At 36.0% G+C, this 18,238-nt stretch overlaps 1 protein-coding gene across 9 annotated transcripts in view; it reads left to right on the top strand.

Moving 5' to 3' along the window:
• Positions 1-18,238, top strand: part of LOC108736820 — a 262,296-nt gene that overhangs the window by 36,525 nt on the left and 207,533 nt on the right. For 6 of the 9 annotated variants that reach the window (XM_025976829.1, XM_025976827.1, XM_025976830.1 and 3 more), the window contains one exon: positions 4,789-5,258. In XM_025976829.1, coding sequence (XP_025832614.1) covers positions 4,789-5,258 — 470 coding nt within the window. Of the gene's footprint in view, positions 1-4,788; positions 5,259-5,284; positions 5,425-5,495; positions 5,581-12,497; positions 12,828-18,238 lie in introns of those variants that run through there. The other 3 variants (XM_025976833.1, XM_025976826.1, XM_025976831.1) reach the window with 3 other exon arrangements.

Below are 18,238 nucleotides of genomic sequence, written 5' to 3'. Positions count from 1 at the left end.
TTCGCAAATAGTTAAGGATGTGGGCTGTTCTAGTTTTAGGGAAATGCGAAGTTTAGCTCAGGATAGGAAAGAGTGGAGGTACGTGTCCAACCAGTCTTAGGACTGATGACCTTATGATGATGATGATGATTGTTATACATTTCAAAATTAATACTTATACTTATAAAGGTTTGAGGATATTTTTGCAGATGATAATCCTTTTCTAGCTCAACTGTTAAAGTTGTGCTATTCCTTGTAAGATGGCAGCTCTTAACAGTTTTATAATAAAAAGAATAAAAGTATCTAATATCTGATTATCTGCATATCGTCAACAAATTATATTCATTTAATTGAGCGCATATTTGAGTATCAATATTGTTCGGATCATTGTTTTTATTACAATGTACAGTTGAAATCCATAAATGACTATCATTTATAATATTTATTTGTTTATATTCCTATCTCAAAATAATACCTTAGTACTTAGTATGCTTTATTTATCTCGAAAGCTTATTACTTGTTATCATTTCACACAAATTCCTGGTTATTACTTAATATGTTTAGGTTGCACTGATTCATTTTATTAAAACTTCAAAGCCTTCGCCGATATTTTTACTAGTACCTATTCCACTGTTTGCAACAGTTGCTGATTTTAATTAATCCTAATTAAAATTTTATTGACCTTTTCCTTTCGAGCTGTTTATTAATTTTATTGATCCATTACGTAGGTACTAATTTTATTGTCCTGATTACGTTTATTCATAACCATGCGTAAAATACTGCACATTTGAAATCCTACTTCAATTAATATAATGATAATTTTACTTTGTTGATGACGAAAATCATTTATCAATTATTTACAAAAAGGAACTATAATGTCAAACTAAAATTTTTGGAAAATTAAGCATTGCTTTGTTGTTACTATTATTCCTTACTATCTTTCCCATTCCTCAAAATCTATCTAAGTCGGTTCAGCCATTCCCATCCTCGTTCACCAATTCATAGGATTCTTCCCATGTTCTACTATCCCCACATCCTATTAACATATGTTTGAGACATTCTACCTCTTTCTCACATATCCTACACCGTCTGTCCTTTTCCTTTCTTCAATATTTACATCTTCTACACTCATTTTCTGTTCTAAATTTTGCCAACAAGTTTATTTCCCTCCCTCCTAAATATACCTTGGCATCTTACCAGTCCCTTCACCAAATCTCTCACAGCCCCAGCACAAATTTTGACTCTCTATTTTTCTTAGATTCTCTGCCTTTATGATTTTCCTGCATTTTTTTTTATCAATTCCCTAATGTTGATCCCTTCGCTAAATTACTTCACTTACCTGCTCGTGATTGATTTTTAATCTCTTCAAAGACCCGCTCCTCTCTCTATCAACATTTTACGATTATTGAACACCCATTTTCAAGTTTGATATTGCCCACAAACATATACATTCAATGGTAATTAAGTTATTCCTATACTATATCGAAAAGGTGTTGGTGTTATTGTTTGACCTATTATTGCCTGCTAAATTGATGATTTATCAAATTCGTTAAAGTTATTCAAAAGTTGACTGCAGTAAAATTAATTAAGCAAATCATGTTATGATTTTTGAAACGGATCCATCATGGATCTTAGAAACAGATCCGACATGGATTTTTCAAATGGATCCTATGTTGATCATATATGGCGTGACGATTTTCCATCATACCCGAATCAAAAAGCCTGATTTATTTCTGATCAATCTTCAGGCAATTCTGATCAGCATCGGATCCAATCCACTAACTAATTTCCAGTCGAGAAGCCTTCTCTTACAGTTAGCTCTCTTTGTGATGGTAAGAAGCAGCCGTACTATTGCCGGTTATTTCCGTTAGAGAAGTAGAGACGAAGGTTTTATACCTTTTAGTACGTTTGCCTAAAAACCATTACAAATAAAAAAAGTATCGATGAAAACTCAAGTTCATTTTTGGAATAAATAGATAGATTAGTGTAAGTTAGCTAAAGGGGCGTCAGTCAATTGGATCAATACCTGTTACCTTCATGTGATAGGAGTACTACTAAAGATAACGTATTCACTGTAATAACTGGTTTACAAGGTCCTATAAATTTCTATGAAAATTTCATTTGATAAACATAAAAAGACTAAAGGCTTAAAGGATAAAACCGTACCATGTGGGGGAAGGAGGCCAAAAAGTGACAAAAATACAGTCGTATAGTTTATGGACAGCTACATACTTTTGTAAAAATATGAAATACTACAGTTTGCAGTAAATATCACTGCCAATATTATATTAGCTAAATCTTCTTTATCGAGGACCATTTTATTCACAATAGGAAAATGTGTCAATTTTGATGAAATTGATCGCTAAATTAATCTAAGGACTATTTTGTTGCCCGCACCTAAAATATTTCGTTTAAGATATTCACACGCCTTTATCCTTTTTATTGGATTTCGTATACAACTTTTAATTCCTTTGATTTCGGTATATTAAACGGCAAACACTGCAAACTTTTTTAATAGAGCCGACTGCAGTAGGTAGCTAACTACATATGTATCTTCTTTGCGACCTCAACTTGTGGTCTCTTGTTAAAGATTGTGATAAATATTTTTGTATATTTGATATTCCATTGATTCAGGTAAACGACCTGTACGATTGTGCTAAATAGTACAAACATACTTTTACTGGGAAAAATACCAACTCATGAATGAAGGATTAGCACCTTTTTATGATGGAATGGTTTAGTTTTAGAGTAACTCCATACTCCATAAACATAAAATCAATTCTCTTTGGGTTACATTTATTTACCTATCTAAAAGGAGTAAGATAAATGATTCTAATTTGGCCTCTACTTGGCCACAAAGATATAATAACTAGAGTTCTGCCAAATGGTAGTTTTACTGCGTAGCGGATAACCGGGTGTCCGGCATTAGTTCTGTCGGGTATACCCGGCAGCGGAGACGTAAATGCGAAAAGGTGTATTATATATTACTTTTGTATGCATAACGGAACTTTATAATATTCTTTTACATGTATTTATTTTATTCAAAATTCAATTTAATTTTTACAGTGGTGTACAGTACAGACTGGGATGCACACTGTTACCGCTGCTTTTTAATCTGTACATCGAAGACGCGATCAATATCATCCTTATAGACAGTACAACATTAGTGTTTGATATACAGGGACAGAAGATTAGTATGCTTAGATCTGCAGATGATATAGCAGATTTGCATTTAGCAAGGAAGAGATAGCTTTAAATAAAATGGAAGGGGTATTGACAAAACAGTATTGTAGGAAAATACATAAAAGTAAAACAAAAAAACAGGTATGCAAGGGAAGAAAAAGTAGGGAAAGAGCGAATATAAAGATAGGAGACGAAAAAATAGACGTGGCTGATTTTCGGTACCTAGGATGTCAGATAAGTCAGGACGGAAGCAGTAGCAGTGATATAAAGCAAAGGAGAGCGGAGGGTCTAATCGCCTTCAACGAAAAGAAGTTATTTATATGCTCGCAAAAGGTTAATCTAAAAATTCGAAGAAGATTGCTAAAGGTGTACATTTGGAGCGCGGCGCTGTATGGGTGCGAAACATGAACGGTGGTAGTGGCGGAAAAGGTTAGAAGCGTTCAAAATGTGGTGTTACCGGCGAATGATGAGAATACCGTGGATAGAGAAGGTTAGAAATGAAGAGGTATTAGAAGGAATAGGAGAATAGAGGAATATATGGAAGTCAATATGAAATAGGCAAGATAGATTGGTAAGACTCCTTCTCAGGCATGAAGGTCTAGTCAGAGACATATCAGAGGCAGAAACAGGAATGAAGAAAAGTAGAGGTAGACCTAGATTAGATTATTGTTGGCGAATAGTTAAAGAAATGGGATGTTCTAGTTTTAGGGAAATGCGAAAATTAGCTCAGAATAGGAAAGGTGCGTGACCAACCAGTCTTAGAACTGACGACCTTATAATGATGAGTGATGTTAATAGGTGCGTGGCACGCGCTCCGCTGCTATCTCATAACTGACGATCTGACCTTTCTAACCTCATTGAAATTTGACTTCGGTATCAATTTGATTTATNTAATGAACGTTTCAACTTTATTATCACTATATTAATGGTTTAATAATCATAACAAAATTGTAAAAATAATAAACGAACATGAACGAAAAACCGCACATTTCGGGAACATGGCGCGAGAGTACTACTACACATTTTTATATTCCAAAAAATCAATAAAGGGTTGTCGAATCCTTTGCCGTAGGGTCTACAGATGGCGGTTTCATACCAATTCTTCCTACAAAAGTAATTTTGGAGAAGTAGGATAAGTTGTCATTTTGATAGAAAATGAAAAAAAGGCTGACAGAGAGGCTTTACGCAGGTCAGGAGTTAGTAGAGGCATAAGAGAAAGAAGATGTGGAGATAGGTGAGCTAGGATACCCCATGAGGCGCGAATATACAGCTTCCCATGCGTCAAAAGTATTAAGTAGTATCAGACGGAGAAGGATGGAAAAAAGAACGAAAGAAGATCAATTTGGAAGAAGAAATAGGGGAATTCAGAAGACCATTTTAGCTTTACGGGTAACAATAGAGAAAATGATAAAGAAAAAGGAAAAGAGCGCGTGCATGGGTTTCGTAAATTTAGAAAAAAAGGATCTATAAAATTTATATATACGGATTAAGTTTGTGGTTTTTGCTAAAATGAAGTATATACGTTTGAAATCTTACTTCTAGAATAGTTACTTATTAAATAAATGTGTGCGAAGTTAGCTTAAGAATTTCAATGAATGTCAGATAACAAAAATGCGTTCTCTTTAGTTTCAGTTTATTTTGGACCCATCAGAACCTGGAAAAGGTTGGACTGTCATCCCCCTGGTGTATCAACGGAGAAATAGTATCCGATCCTTGCGTTTCACCACCAAATTTTTTACTCAGCGATACACGTGCTGTCAAATTTAATAAATATTTTCAACGAAAACGTTACAAAGAGGGGACATTTATAGGAAGTGGTCTAATTTTTTCCACTGAAACGGTCACAGCCTTGTCGTTTGAAATGGAAAAATCTTCCAAAAGAGAACATGAAATCATTGATGAATTTGAAAAAATTAAAGAAATAATTCGATCAAAAGCACAAAAGCATAGTACGTTCTATAGAAAACTCTATAGCGAAAGCAACATCGTTTTGCCTTCGGGGTCACAGATGACGTATACGGCCCAGAAAGAGACTGGTTACGTAGTTGAACCTGTGTCTGAGAACATAAACGAAGAATGCGAAAATGCACTCGAAGGTAACGGGTCGCGACGATGTGAACAACGCAACGGTGCGTAATGTGTATCTTAGGTCGAATAAACAGTGGCGTGCGGTACGTTGGTTGTGGCTTTACCGATCCGAATGAGAACGCCTCGATGAGAAGGGATAATAAGATCAACGACAAACGGGCTTCGGAATAAATGGTCAGTAAACCAGTTTCATTGGAACTCTACAGTTAGTTATAGATTATAGATATAGTACATATCTACGTATATTTATGTGAAGTTTGAACTCCTTAGAGACAGAAAGGAACCAGGAAATTGACGACATATTTTCGGGGCCTTAAGGATGACTTTTAAGTGAGAGCTGATGAAACTTAATAATTCTAGTGAATAATTTACCTATTAACTACATTATTTTTAAACTAAAATACTGTTAAAAGACAGTTAGGATGTATCTATCTAGGGTACTTTTTGTACGTTTTAGTAAACTTTGAATGGACCCTAAGCTTTTTAACTAAGGAAGTTTTGGATAATAAAGCCATTTCATTGAATCAAATCAGAAACAGTTAAGAGGATAATTAAGAGGTATTATCTTAAATGGTACGTTTTATTTATATAAATTTTGAAATTAATATATCATTTAATAGTATGAGTACGAAGTATACATTTATCTTTTCACTAAAAAACAGGTTGTAGCGAGGTAATACATAAATAATAAATAAACCAAATTAGCGTCAATGGTGTCGCCTACACCACGGCAGGTTCCCATAGCCGTTTACCAATTTCGATAATATTTACTTGCTCCAAAATTAATACGGCACCCAGTGGTAGCTCGTGAATAAATCTAGTTGTTCTTCGAATGAATTTCCTCCATTAAATTGATACCAATATGCTTTTCCGCAATTAACAGCTGCAACCTCAATAATAATTTCAAGCAATAGCCGATATTTATTTCATAAGCAACTTTTCTTCAAACGGAATTAATAAAAACCTCTTCACATAAGCCAAACTATAAACTAAATCCATTGTCACTGTTATAATTTATAAATACTAGTAAATAATTAGTGTAATAAAAGATCAGACAAATCTACAAAACAGCATTTTTGACGTGACAACGTCTTATAATTCGATGGAGCCGGCTGCACGCACGAAAAAACATGACTCATGCGGCGTTACCTCGCTCTGAGGCGTTCCATTTAAGGCTTGAAGTGCAAGCGAGAGCGCGGAACGAGCGACAAAGAGGCACAATCGGCCTCCGCGTTCGGCAGCGTTCGACATCTGTCTCTCTCCTACTTGAGTGAGCGATGCGTCCGCGTGGACAGCTGCTATACAATAATACATTTCCATTTACCTCCTTCTCTATATCCATACAAAATATCTATCAAACAAATAAAATTAAAATTTTCTTTTGAAAAATGAAACCATTCCATCAGTATTTTCTTATGACGTTGTCACGTTCAACTATCGTCAGTAAACCGACTTTACAGACAACCGATTTTTTTTCAAATGGACACGATCTGCGCTCACCAGCGTCTATGAGAAATAAAAACACAGAAATTAGCTGGGTTAAAATCAACTTAAAGGCTGCTTTAAATTCGCTGCTTTATGCCGGCAAGTAAGGGTTAGGGGGGAGTGGTGAGGGTTTCTTTAGTAGTGCACAGAACTGTCTCGCGTGATCCAGTTCAATAAAATGCAACGCACTCGACTAGAGACAAAGATAATGAGTTTCATCTATCGAGCTGCTGTTCCCCCTTTTTAAAACCAGCTTCATAAAAATCTAGACCTGTTTTCATCATTTCAATAAACTACAAAAAAAGACGTAATAATCGTCCTAAGAAGGTGATTGAATGTGAACAAATAAGAAATGCTCCTTCAAATTGTAGGTTGTTGTTAACCACCACTTTATTAATTATTACCATTGTCGCCCATTACGATTTTTAATTGTTAGCCCATTGATAGTGTTGTTATTCTTTATTCTTCTGTCGTGTTTGTGTGTGGGTTCACATCTGAGTAATTTGTACGTTAGTGTCACGTATTCGCTCTGACTCAAGACTACTGTGGGATCACCTTTATCTGCCGACAGGATGTTGATTTCGTTATTCCTCCGCAGTTCTTTAAGGGTCAGTCGCTCTTTTATTTGGGGAGTGTATTCTTGGTCATGCTCCTGGCTGTTTTACTCCTAAGCAAGTTGGTGGTTTCCGCCGGGCAAGAATTTTGCGGACCATTGATTCCACTGTATTGATTATGGATTTCTTGGATAGGATTTCAGGTGTTGGAGCGTTGCGCGAAGTTGTGACCCTTTTCCAAAATCGAAGTGACCGAAGTTATTAGAGGTGTTTCCGTTTGTTAGCTACGGCTTGGTTTTTCTTTGTTGACCAAATTTTCAAACCTCCTGGTCTGAATTTTGGCTGTTAGGTTATGAGTGGTTGCGGCGATATGAAAGGTGATTCGAACCGCAAGGTCAAAATGTTCTGCACTCAGTTTGTTGCCCAAGCGCAGATGTACTCAATTTGCTTGAAAACCTCGCGTTGTGGAGATTCTTGGAAATGACGAGACAATTACAGAAAATAATGCATTTTTTAACAAGATGGCGTTCTGCTACTCCATTAGAGGTATTAGAAAGAATAGGAGAACAGAGAACTCTGTGGAAGTCAATAAGAAATAGGCGAGTTAGGTTGGTAAGACACCTTCTCAGGCATGAAGGTCTAGTCAGAGACATTTTAGAGGCAGAAACGGAAGTTAGGAGGGTTACAGGTAGACCTAGATTAGATTACTGTTCGCAAATAGTTAAGGATATGGGTTGTTCTAGTTTTAGGGAAATGCGAAGATTAGCTCAGGATAGGAAAGAGTGGAAGTGCGTGTCCAACCAGGCTTACGACTGACGACCTTGTGATGATGTAACTTTATAAAACGGAATCTACCTCCTTAGACAATCGAATTGTGACTGCATGTGATGAAATAATCTGTGAAATACTGGAAAATGTTGAAGAGAATGTTGAACAAAGGTTTTATTACTGTGTGGAAGTGAATGGCTTGCAATTTGAACATTTAATCAATTTTAAATGTGTTTGAGAGCTTCTTCTTTATTTAATTGCACCTATGCTTCCAACTGAGTTTGCCACTACTTGGACATTGGTTATCCATCACAAAAGCAAATGTTAACAACATTAACGTATTTGTATGTTTATGAAATATAAGCTTACCTACATGTAGAAAATTGATCACTAGTTTGAAATTACTACCAGGTAATTCAATTCCAACGATAATATGAAATGCATACATTTTTATTGACAAAATGGCACAACGAGACAACGTCAGTGTAACTATCTGTTTGTAGGTATCTAATTTAATTAATAGTTAGTGTGGTGCCTTATTTTTTTAAACATTTAAATTAAAGTTGATGAAATCTCGCAATATCTTGTGTTCCTAATAAATGGAAACAGAGTTTAAAAAGTTGAATTTTGTGCATTGTTACGGTCCGAATTAGATAAAGTGTCTAAAATCAATTCTCTACTTTCTTACCTGCTGAAATCTAACTCAGAGTGTAACTTTTTATTAACGGTGCAATTTTTCTGAAATTGCATATTTCAAATAAAGATTTATCAGTGAAAACAAGAGTAACATTTCACACATTTTTATTTGAAAAACTCGATATTTTTGTTTTGGCCGAGGTGATCCGATTGCTAATCTCCAGAAAAGAAAGTTTTGTACTTTTTGAGGTATTTTAATGTGTATTATTTATATTATTAGTAAATAAGTTTAGCGAAAGTACAAAATTTGCATGTCCCTATTTCATTCAAAATTTTTAGTTCGTTATTGTACGAGACATGCATCAGTGCAGTCAGTTCAACTCACTAAAATATTAACATTTTCACCGATTTGCGTAGCCAAATTTTCCATTCGAGTATAGAGAATTATTATTACATTTGCTACTTCTTCTGAAACTATTTTTCCCGAGTCATTTTTAGCTGCTAACAACAAAGCATGCTAACATTGTAGGAGAGATATGTGATGTGTTTTAATAATTATTAACTTTGTTTTATTTGGGTTCCCCATCTTGTGAATTAGCATGCGGCAATGAATGTGAACAACATGTAAGAAAATAAGCAAAACCTCATTAGACCAATAGGTGTAAGCCACACCTATACACCAGCTAAATTACTAAGCATTCTATGCATGAGCTGTATGCATTTATTACTCTCAATATCCAAGTTGTAGGAGAGACATATCTTTACGCTTATTTAGGTTCCCTATCATGCGAATTGAACAATATGTTAGGAGATAAGTAAAACCTCATTAGAATAGAAAAATTTTAAGTCACATTTAGGCTCCACCTAAATTACCAGATATTCTATGCATCAGCCCTATATACTAAAGGCTCCTAATGCTTAATAACTTTCCATTAGAAAACTTTGTATAGATAGAGACTTAGAGATTTATCCTTCTATACTGGACGAGTTTGTGCCGATATCACCCTGGCTTAACAGATACGTCAGACTTCTTCTGTATATGGCTGGTCAAGAAGTGATTTTGCATATCTGCAGTAGACTTCCTGAAATTTTTACAGGTTTTGCCATCAAAGCGCACAACGGCCCGTCGATTGTTCATCTTACTCATTTAAAGGCCTTACATTTCAATAATAACAACAATTCGATGGCATAAGATATGTACAATAAATAAGCTCTACAATAATAATTGCCTCGAGGACTCATTATTTTACCTCTTTTTTTAAAACCCTTAGACCAAACAATAACTAATACCAGATAAATAACTTTCCTACAAAGCATTCACAGAAATGTCACTGAAACATTACTTACAATTAAAACGCTAAATGTCATCATTGTTACAAGAGAGAATATAGAACAACCTAGATAAATGGCATTCTCCAATGTTGTCACATTGGCGAAGCTTTTTCCGAAAATTGTCTGTAATTTTTTGTACCATTTACGATGGAGATGCACCTATTGCATGTGTGATTACCTCCATATTCAGTTTTTGCACATTTGGGCGAAATATTCTCAAAGAAGAATCACAAGGTGACCTTGAAAGGCAGACGGTCTCCTCTAAAGAGAGACGACATCCAGGAAACTCTCATAGAAATGCTTGAGAACGCTATGACTTCGTTTGGCTGGAATCCCTCTTCATGATCTCCAACAAACTGGATTAACTTATTTTTAGGTTCATCTGCTTGATAAAGTTCCTGAGGGTTTTCTGCTGATGCTATTTGCAAACAGTAATTAGTTCCTCCCTGTACTTCTAGATGTTCTTACTATCACTCTATATCTCTTTATATCTTTCCTTTTACCCCCTGCTTTCCTGTTTTTCCCGGTAACTCCTTAAAATAAACGTAGAAACTTAGAAGTCACATACGTATATGAAAGGTAATTAAGATAGGAGTCGAAAAATTAGAAGAAGTATTTTAGATTAAGATTTTAGGTATCTAGGAAGTCAGATAAGTCAGGAAGGAAGGTGTAATAGGGATATAATGCAGAGGATAGGGCAGGGTCGAGTCGCCTTCAATAAAAACTAGTCACTTCTATGCTGGCGAACGGTTAATTTAGAAATTTTAAATAGATTGTTAAAGGTGTATGTTTGGAGCACGGCGCTGTACGGGTGCGAAACATGGGCAGTGGGCGCGGCGGAAAAGAAAAGGTGAGAAGCGGTCGAAATGTGTTACTGGCGACTGATGGGGATATCGTGAAAAGAGAAGGTTAGAAATGAAGAGGTATTAGAAGGAATAGGAGAACAAAGGACTCTGTGGAAGACAATAAGAAATAGGCGAGGTAGGTTGGTAGGACACCTTCTCAGGCATGAAGGTCTAGTCAGAGACATATTAGAGGCAGAAACAGAAGTTAGGAGGGTTACAGGTAGACCTAGATTAGATTACTGTTCGCAAATAGTTAAGGATATGGGTTGTTCCAGTTTTAGGGAAATGCGAAGATTAGCTCAGTATAGGAAAGAGTGGAAGTGCGTGTCCAACCAGTCTTAGGACTGACGACCTTATGATGATGTAAATTTCATTATACAAAATTATCTATCTTGTTACATACCTAATTAATTTTATCTTTTGGCTGTAAACTTTTCCTTTACATAACTTTTTAAATGTGCGTGTTTACTATTAGTTATAACCGTGTTGCAAGATACCGAAAAGGTCCAAGGTCTGTAACGATGTATTTTTAGGTAAATANATGATGAGTGATGTTAATAGGTGCGTGGCATGCGCTCCGCTGCTATCTCATAACTGACGATCTGACCTTTCTAACCTCATTGAATTTAGACTTCGGTATCAATTTGATTTAATGGTAATTTTTCGAATTCTTAATAATTAAAAATGTATGGTTTTGCTATTACACGACATTACCGGTAACCGGTGCCATTATTTGGTACCTGGGTGGATCCTATGGTAAGTGCCGTATCGCCTGGTTACTCATTCCATTTCCAGTAGTAACTGAGGAGATACTGTAACTTATAATTAAAGGTATACTACACGGCGAGCGGCGAGTGGAGAGAAGACCCACTCACAGCGTAAACCCGTAAACTGCCCATGCTCAACATATTAGCCGGAGCGAGGAATCGGGGGTCGGTACGGGCTGCTGCGTTTTTTTTTCCCCGAACATTGTCATGTTATTACATGTTATTTCCCAAATTTGAAATCCAAGTGCCCGAATCGGAAAGCTCTCAAATAATTCCACTGGAAGCTAAATTTCGATTTTGTGGTGGCGTAAGATATAATCATATACATAACCACTCAATGAAATTTTTACTCAAAAAGTAAAGGAAACACGGAATTTTATCGTAGGGTTAAAAAAGTGCTTCGCACTGATGTGAATATATCAACTTTTAAAATCCAGTCATTCAATAAAAACAACATATAAAATACTTAACTATTGTTGTACAAGTGCCGCCAGTGTTTTATATTATTAGTTGTTAGTCGTCAAAACGTATGCACATTTGTTTGCGTAATTTATGGCGTAAAACGCGCTAAAAATAGCCGTCGAAGATAATTATAATCGAAGGATATTATTTAACATGATAGTCGGCAATGTTTTTAGTGTTTAATGTTAATTCGCCAAGTCAGCAGGCGGCCCGATAAATAAATAATCGTCCACTTTTGACAGTTTCGTTGTTCCGTTAAGCAGTAGGTCACGTTGGCGTTGAAATGTTCTCCGCACCGCGGGTACGTCGTTACTTACTACTAATAACAACAACAAAATCGGAATATACCGTTCGCAAGAATAACAACAAAAATAATAATAATAACAATAAGACAAGCAGCAGCGTTATTATTCCTACAGCTACTATTACTACTGCTACTACTATAACTACGAGTACTATCTTATTAAATCAAATAATATCGGGACCGCGTGTAATAATTGCATTATCATCAATGTTAGCGCCTTGATGCTGGTGACCGACCCCTTTCGAAGTCGTTTACACTGCAACGGGTCGCGACGATGTGAACAACGCAACGGTGCGTAATGTGTATCTTAGGTCGAATAAACAGTGGCGTGCGGTATGTTGGTTGTGGCTTTACCGATCCGAATGAGAACGCCTCGATGAGAAGGGATAATAAGATCAACGACAAACGGGCTTAGGAATAAATGGTCAGTAAACCAGTTTCCATGGAACTCTACAGTTAGTTATAGGTTATAGATATAGTACATATCTACGTATATTTATGTGAAGTTTGAACTCCTTAGAGACAGACTGCAAACTTTTTTAATAGAGCCGACTGCAGTAGGTAGCTAACTACATATGTATCTTCTTTGCGACCTCAACTTGTGGTCTCTTGTTAAAGATTGTGATAAATATTTTTGTATATTTGATATTCCATTGATTCAGGTAAACGACCTGTACGATTGTGCTAAATAGTACAAACATACTTTTACTGGGAAAAATACCAACTCATGAATGAAGGATTAGCACCTTTTTATGATGGAATGGTTTAGTTTTAGAGTAACTCCATACTCCATAAACATCAAATCAATTCTCTTTGGGTTACATTTATTTACCTATCTAAAAGGAGTAAGATAAATGATTCTAATTTGGCCTCTACTTGGCCACAAAGATATAATAACTAGAGTTGTGCCAAATGGTAGTTTTACTGCGTAGCGGATAACCGGGTGTCCGGCATTAGTTCTGTCGGGTATACCCGGCAGCGGAGACGTAAATGCGAAAAGGTGTATTATATATTACTTTTGTATGCATAACGGAACTTTATAATATTCTTTTACATGTATTTATTTTATTCAAAATTCAATTTAATTTTTACAGTGGTGTACAGTACAGACTGGGATGCACACTGTTACCGCTGCTTTTTAATCTGTACATCGAAGACGCGATCAATATCATCCTTATAGACAGTACAACATTAGTGTTTGATATACAGGGACAGAAGATTAGTATGCTTAGATCTGCAGATGATATAGCAGATTTGCATCTAGCAAGGAAGAGATAGCTTTAAATAAAATGGAAGGGGTATTGACAAAACAGTATTGTAGGAAAATACATAAAAGTAAAACAAAAAAACAGGTATGCAAGGGAAGAAAAAGTAGGGAAAGAGCGAATATAAAGATAGGAGACGAAGAAATAGACGTGGCTGATTTTCGGTACGTAGGATGTCAGATAAGTCAGGACGGAAGCAGTAGCAGGGATATAAAGGAAAGCAGAGCGGAGGGTCGAATCGCCTTCAACGAAAAGAAGTTACTTCTATGCTCGCAAACGGTTAATCTAAAAATTCGAAGAAGGTTGCTAAAGGTGTACATTTGGAGCGCGGCGCTGTATGGGTCCGAAACATGAACGGTGGGAGTGGCGGAAAAGGTTAGAAGCGTTCAAAATGTGGTGTTACCGGCGAATGATGAAAATACCNCATTTCCATTTACCTCCTTCTCTATATCCATACAAAATATCTATCAAACAAATAAAATTAAAATTTTCTTTTGAAAAATGAAACCATTCCATCAGTATTTTCTTATGACGTTGTCACGTTCAACTATCGTCAGACAACCGATTTTTTTTCAAATGGACACGATCTGCGCTCACCACCGTCTATGAGAAATAAAAACACAGAAATTAGCTAGGTTAAAATCAACTTAAAGGCTGCTCTAAATTCGCTGCTTTATGCTGGCAAGTAAGGGTGTAGAGGGGAGTGATGAGAGTTTCTGGAGTAGTGGACAGAACTGTCTCGCGTGATCCAGTTCAATAAAATGCAACGCACTCGACTAGAGGCAAAGATAATGAGTTTCGTCTATCGAGCTGCTGTTCCCCCTTTTTAAAACCAGCTTCATAAAAATCTAGACCTGTTTTCATCATTTCAACAAACTACAAAAAAAGACGTAATAATCGTCCTGAGAAGGTGATTGAATGTGAACAAATAGGAAATGCTCCTTCAAATTGTAGGTTGTTGTTAACCATCACTTTATTAATTATTGCCATTGTCGCCCATTACGATTTTTAATTGTTAGCCAATTGATAGGGTTGTTATTCTTTATTCTTTTTTAATTGTTGGTAGTGACGGTTCCTTGATTATTCCGGAGACTTCTCTGTCGTGTTTGTGTGTGGGTTCACAGTGAGAGTAATTTGTACGTTAGTGTCACGTATTCGCTCTGACTCAAGACTACTGCGGGATCACCTTCATCTGCCGGTAGGATGTCGATTTCGTTATTCCTCCGCAGTTCCTTAAAGGTCAGTCGCTCTTGTATTTGGGGAGTGTATTCTTGGTCATGCTCTTGGCTGTTTTACTCCTAAGCAAGTTGGCTGTTTCGGCCGGGCAAGAATTTTGCGGACCATTGATTCCACTGTATTGATTATGGATTTCTTGGATATGATTCCAGGTGTTGGAGCGTTGTGCGTTGACCGAAGTTATTAGAGGTGTTTCCGTTTGTTAGTTACGGCTTGGTTTTTCTTTGTTGACCAAATTTTCAAACCTCCTGGTCTGAATTTTGGCTGTTAGGTTATGAGTGGTTGCGGCGATATGAAAGGTGATTCGAACCGCAAGGTCAAAATGTTCTGCACTCAGTTTGTTGCCCAAGCGCAGATGTACTCAATTTGCTTGAAAACCTCGCGTTGTGGAGATTCTTGGAAATGACGAGACAATTACAGAAAATAATGCATTTTTTAACAAGATGGCGTTCCGCTACTCTATTAGAGGTATTAGAAAGAATAGGAGAACAGAGGACTCTATGGAAGTCAATAAAAAATAGGCGAGATAGGTTGGTAGGACACCTTCTTAGGCATGAAGGTCTAGTCAGAGACATATTAGAGGCAGAAACGGAAGTTAGGAGGGTTACAGGTAGACCTAGATTAGATTACTGTTCGCAAATAGATTTTGAGGACCATTGATTCCACTGTATTGATTATGGATTTCTTGGATAGGATTTCAGGTGTTGGAGCGTTGCGCGAAGTTGTGACCCTTTTCCAAAATCGAAGTGACCGAAGTTATTAGAGGTGTTTCCGTTTGTTAGCTACGGCTTGGTTTTTCTTTGTTGACCAAATTTTCAAACCTCCTGGTCTGAATTTTGGTTGTTAGGTTATGAGTGGTTGCGGCGATATCAAAGGTGATTCGGTCTTCGAGGTCAAAATGTTCTGCACTCAGTTTGTTGTCTAAGCGCAGATGTACTCAATTTGCTTGAAAACCTCGCGTTGTGGAGATTCTTGGAAATGACGAGACAATTACAGAAAATAATGCATTTTTTAACAANGATGCCAAATAACAGATCCAAAGGTTAAAAGCTCCATATCAACTCACTTATGCAATGGGACATCGACAGTTTATGGTCAAAGCCATTCAATGATCATATCAATAAAACATCTTACAAAAAGGAGCCAAAAGGTCACCAATTGACACCCGTTACGCGGAAGGTTAGGCAGGTTACGGCGGTTATACTAATTTTGTACGTTGGTGTCCCATTGTTTTCCAATAATTAATTATAAATTGGACATCAAAGAGAGCAATGTTTTGGCATCATGTTCTTTTATTAAAGCTGATAAAACGGCATGTCAAAAATTAGGGCATATAAAAACTGTTACGACTTTACTATTCATCTCGTATAGAAGAGAGAATGGAGGACGAAACAATTATTATTTGTTGGTATTGTTTCCTTTCATGTTCGTTCCACGTTCATAACGATCGCGTGAAAGGTCGTAACAAATAGCCAACAAACAATTTCCACAAACCTGTGTTTATTTCGCAACAACAATAACTTTTGATTTTGCCATTTAAAGCTGTTGTAAACGTTGGCGTAAGTGCTTACTCGGGTTGTATTTTACAATAAATTGCACTGCAGGTATATTAGGTACCTACGAACGTAATTGTTTCACATCATACATGCTAATCACAGATGTAATAGATTTGCCTAGCATACAATGATATTGAGGAGATAAAGCATGAAAAAAAATTGTTTTAGTTTTAAAGAATTTCTCTTGGTTTTTGAATACATCTCAAATTATAAATAACCATTAACGAAAGAGGTATTATCACCACACCAAGATGGACAATAGAGGCTCCTAGTGTCTGGTCTCCTAAAACGTCTTTTTATGGTACATTAAGGTTTCTATTGACAGAAACAAGGAAAACATGGGGATAAGAGCAAGTTTTTTTAATTTCTTATGGGAAGTTGTAAACTGTTACGAGGCGGTTGTATCTGTTGCAGTCCCTTTACTTAAAAAATTAATTTACCACTTCAAACGTTTTACGCTACTTAATCAGTAAAAGCAATTACTTCCTTTCTACACTTTTTTGCGCCATTAATATATGACAGTACATTAATAAAATAAAAAAAACTTGGTAAACATTCGTATACCTACGTGGATAGAATTTACAAATAAGGAAAGTTAAATGCGCGTCACGTCATGAATGTGATCAATATGCATCGAGCAGGAAAGCTAAGCAAATTGTTTAAACAATAATATTTTTATAAAACAATAAAATAAGTACTTTATTTACTGAGAGTAAGTTGTTTTTAAATAATTTCAAGGAGATCTTTTCAACAAATAGTATTGCGCTCTATTTTTATATAAGAAAGAGTTTATGAAGTTTGGTAGTTTAATAGAAGATTAAAGAAAAACATTGAAGAAAACTTTGGCTTATACCTCAAGCATTGTTGAATTGAATAATAATTGAGAAACAGTTAGGAAGTGTAGGACAGCTAATAAACAGTAGATTAAAATGAGGTGTAAAGAAGTAGAAGAAAACAGGTAAGCATGAGGTAGAACGGATGATGCTTAATAATATAAAAGTTTAAACCTTTGAGGATACTTCGTGAATAAATAATGAACGTTTCAACTTTATTATCACTATATTAATGGTTTAATAATCATAACAAAATTGTAANTTTGCACTGCTTCTTGAAAGTGTTCATTGAAATAACACACAGCAAATGTATTATTTTGCTATTCACGAGTCACAATTATGTTTTTACGCACAATTATTCGGCCAAACGTTGAGCTGCCAGTTTAAGCCTTTGAGGATACTTCGTGAATAAATAATGAAACTTTCAACTCACTATATTAATGGTTTAATAATCATAACAAAATTGTAAAAATAATAAACGAACATGAACGAAAAACCGCACATTTCGGGAACATGGCGCGAGAGTACTACTACACATTTTTATATTCCAAAAAATCAATAAAGGGTTGTCGAATCCTTTGCCGTAGGGTCTACAGATGGCGGTTTCATACCAATTCTTCCTACAAAAGTAATTTTGGAGAAGTAGGATAAGTTGTCATTTTGATAGAAAATGAAAAAAAGGCTGACAGAGAGGCTTGACGCAGGTCAGGAGTTAGTAGAGGCATAAGAGAAAGAAGGTGTGGAGATAGGTGAGCTAGGATACCCCATGAGGCGCGAATATACAGCTTCCCATGCGTCAAAAGTATTAAGTAGTATCAGACGGAGAAGGATGGAAAAAAGAACGAAAGAAAATCAATTTGGAAGAAGAAACAAGGGAATTCAGAAGACCATTTTAGCTTTACGGGTAACAATAGAGAAAATGATAAAGATTCAAAATTTTTAGTT

This window comes from Agrilus planipennis, unplaced genomic scaffold (assembly GCF_000699045.2).
Source record: "Agrilus planipennis isolate EAB-ADULT unplaced genomic scaffold, Apla_2.0 scaffold167, whole genome shotgun sequence".
In the NCBI taxonomy this organism is placed as follows: domain Eukaryota; kingdom Metazoa; phylum Arthropoda; class Insecta; order Coleoptera; family Buprestidae; genus Agrilus; species Agrilus planipennis.
The sequence above is the reverse complement of the archived record's forward strand: the minus strand, read 5'-3'. Positions and strand labels throughout refer to the sequence as shown.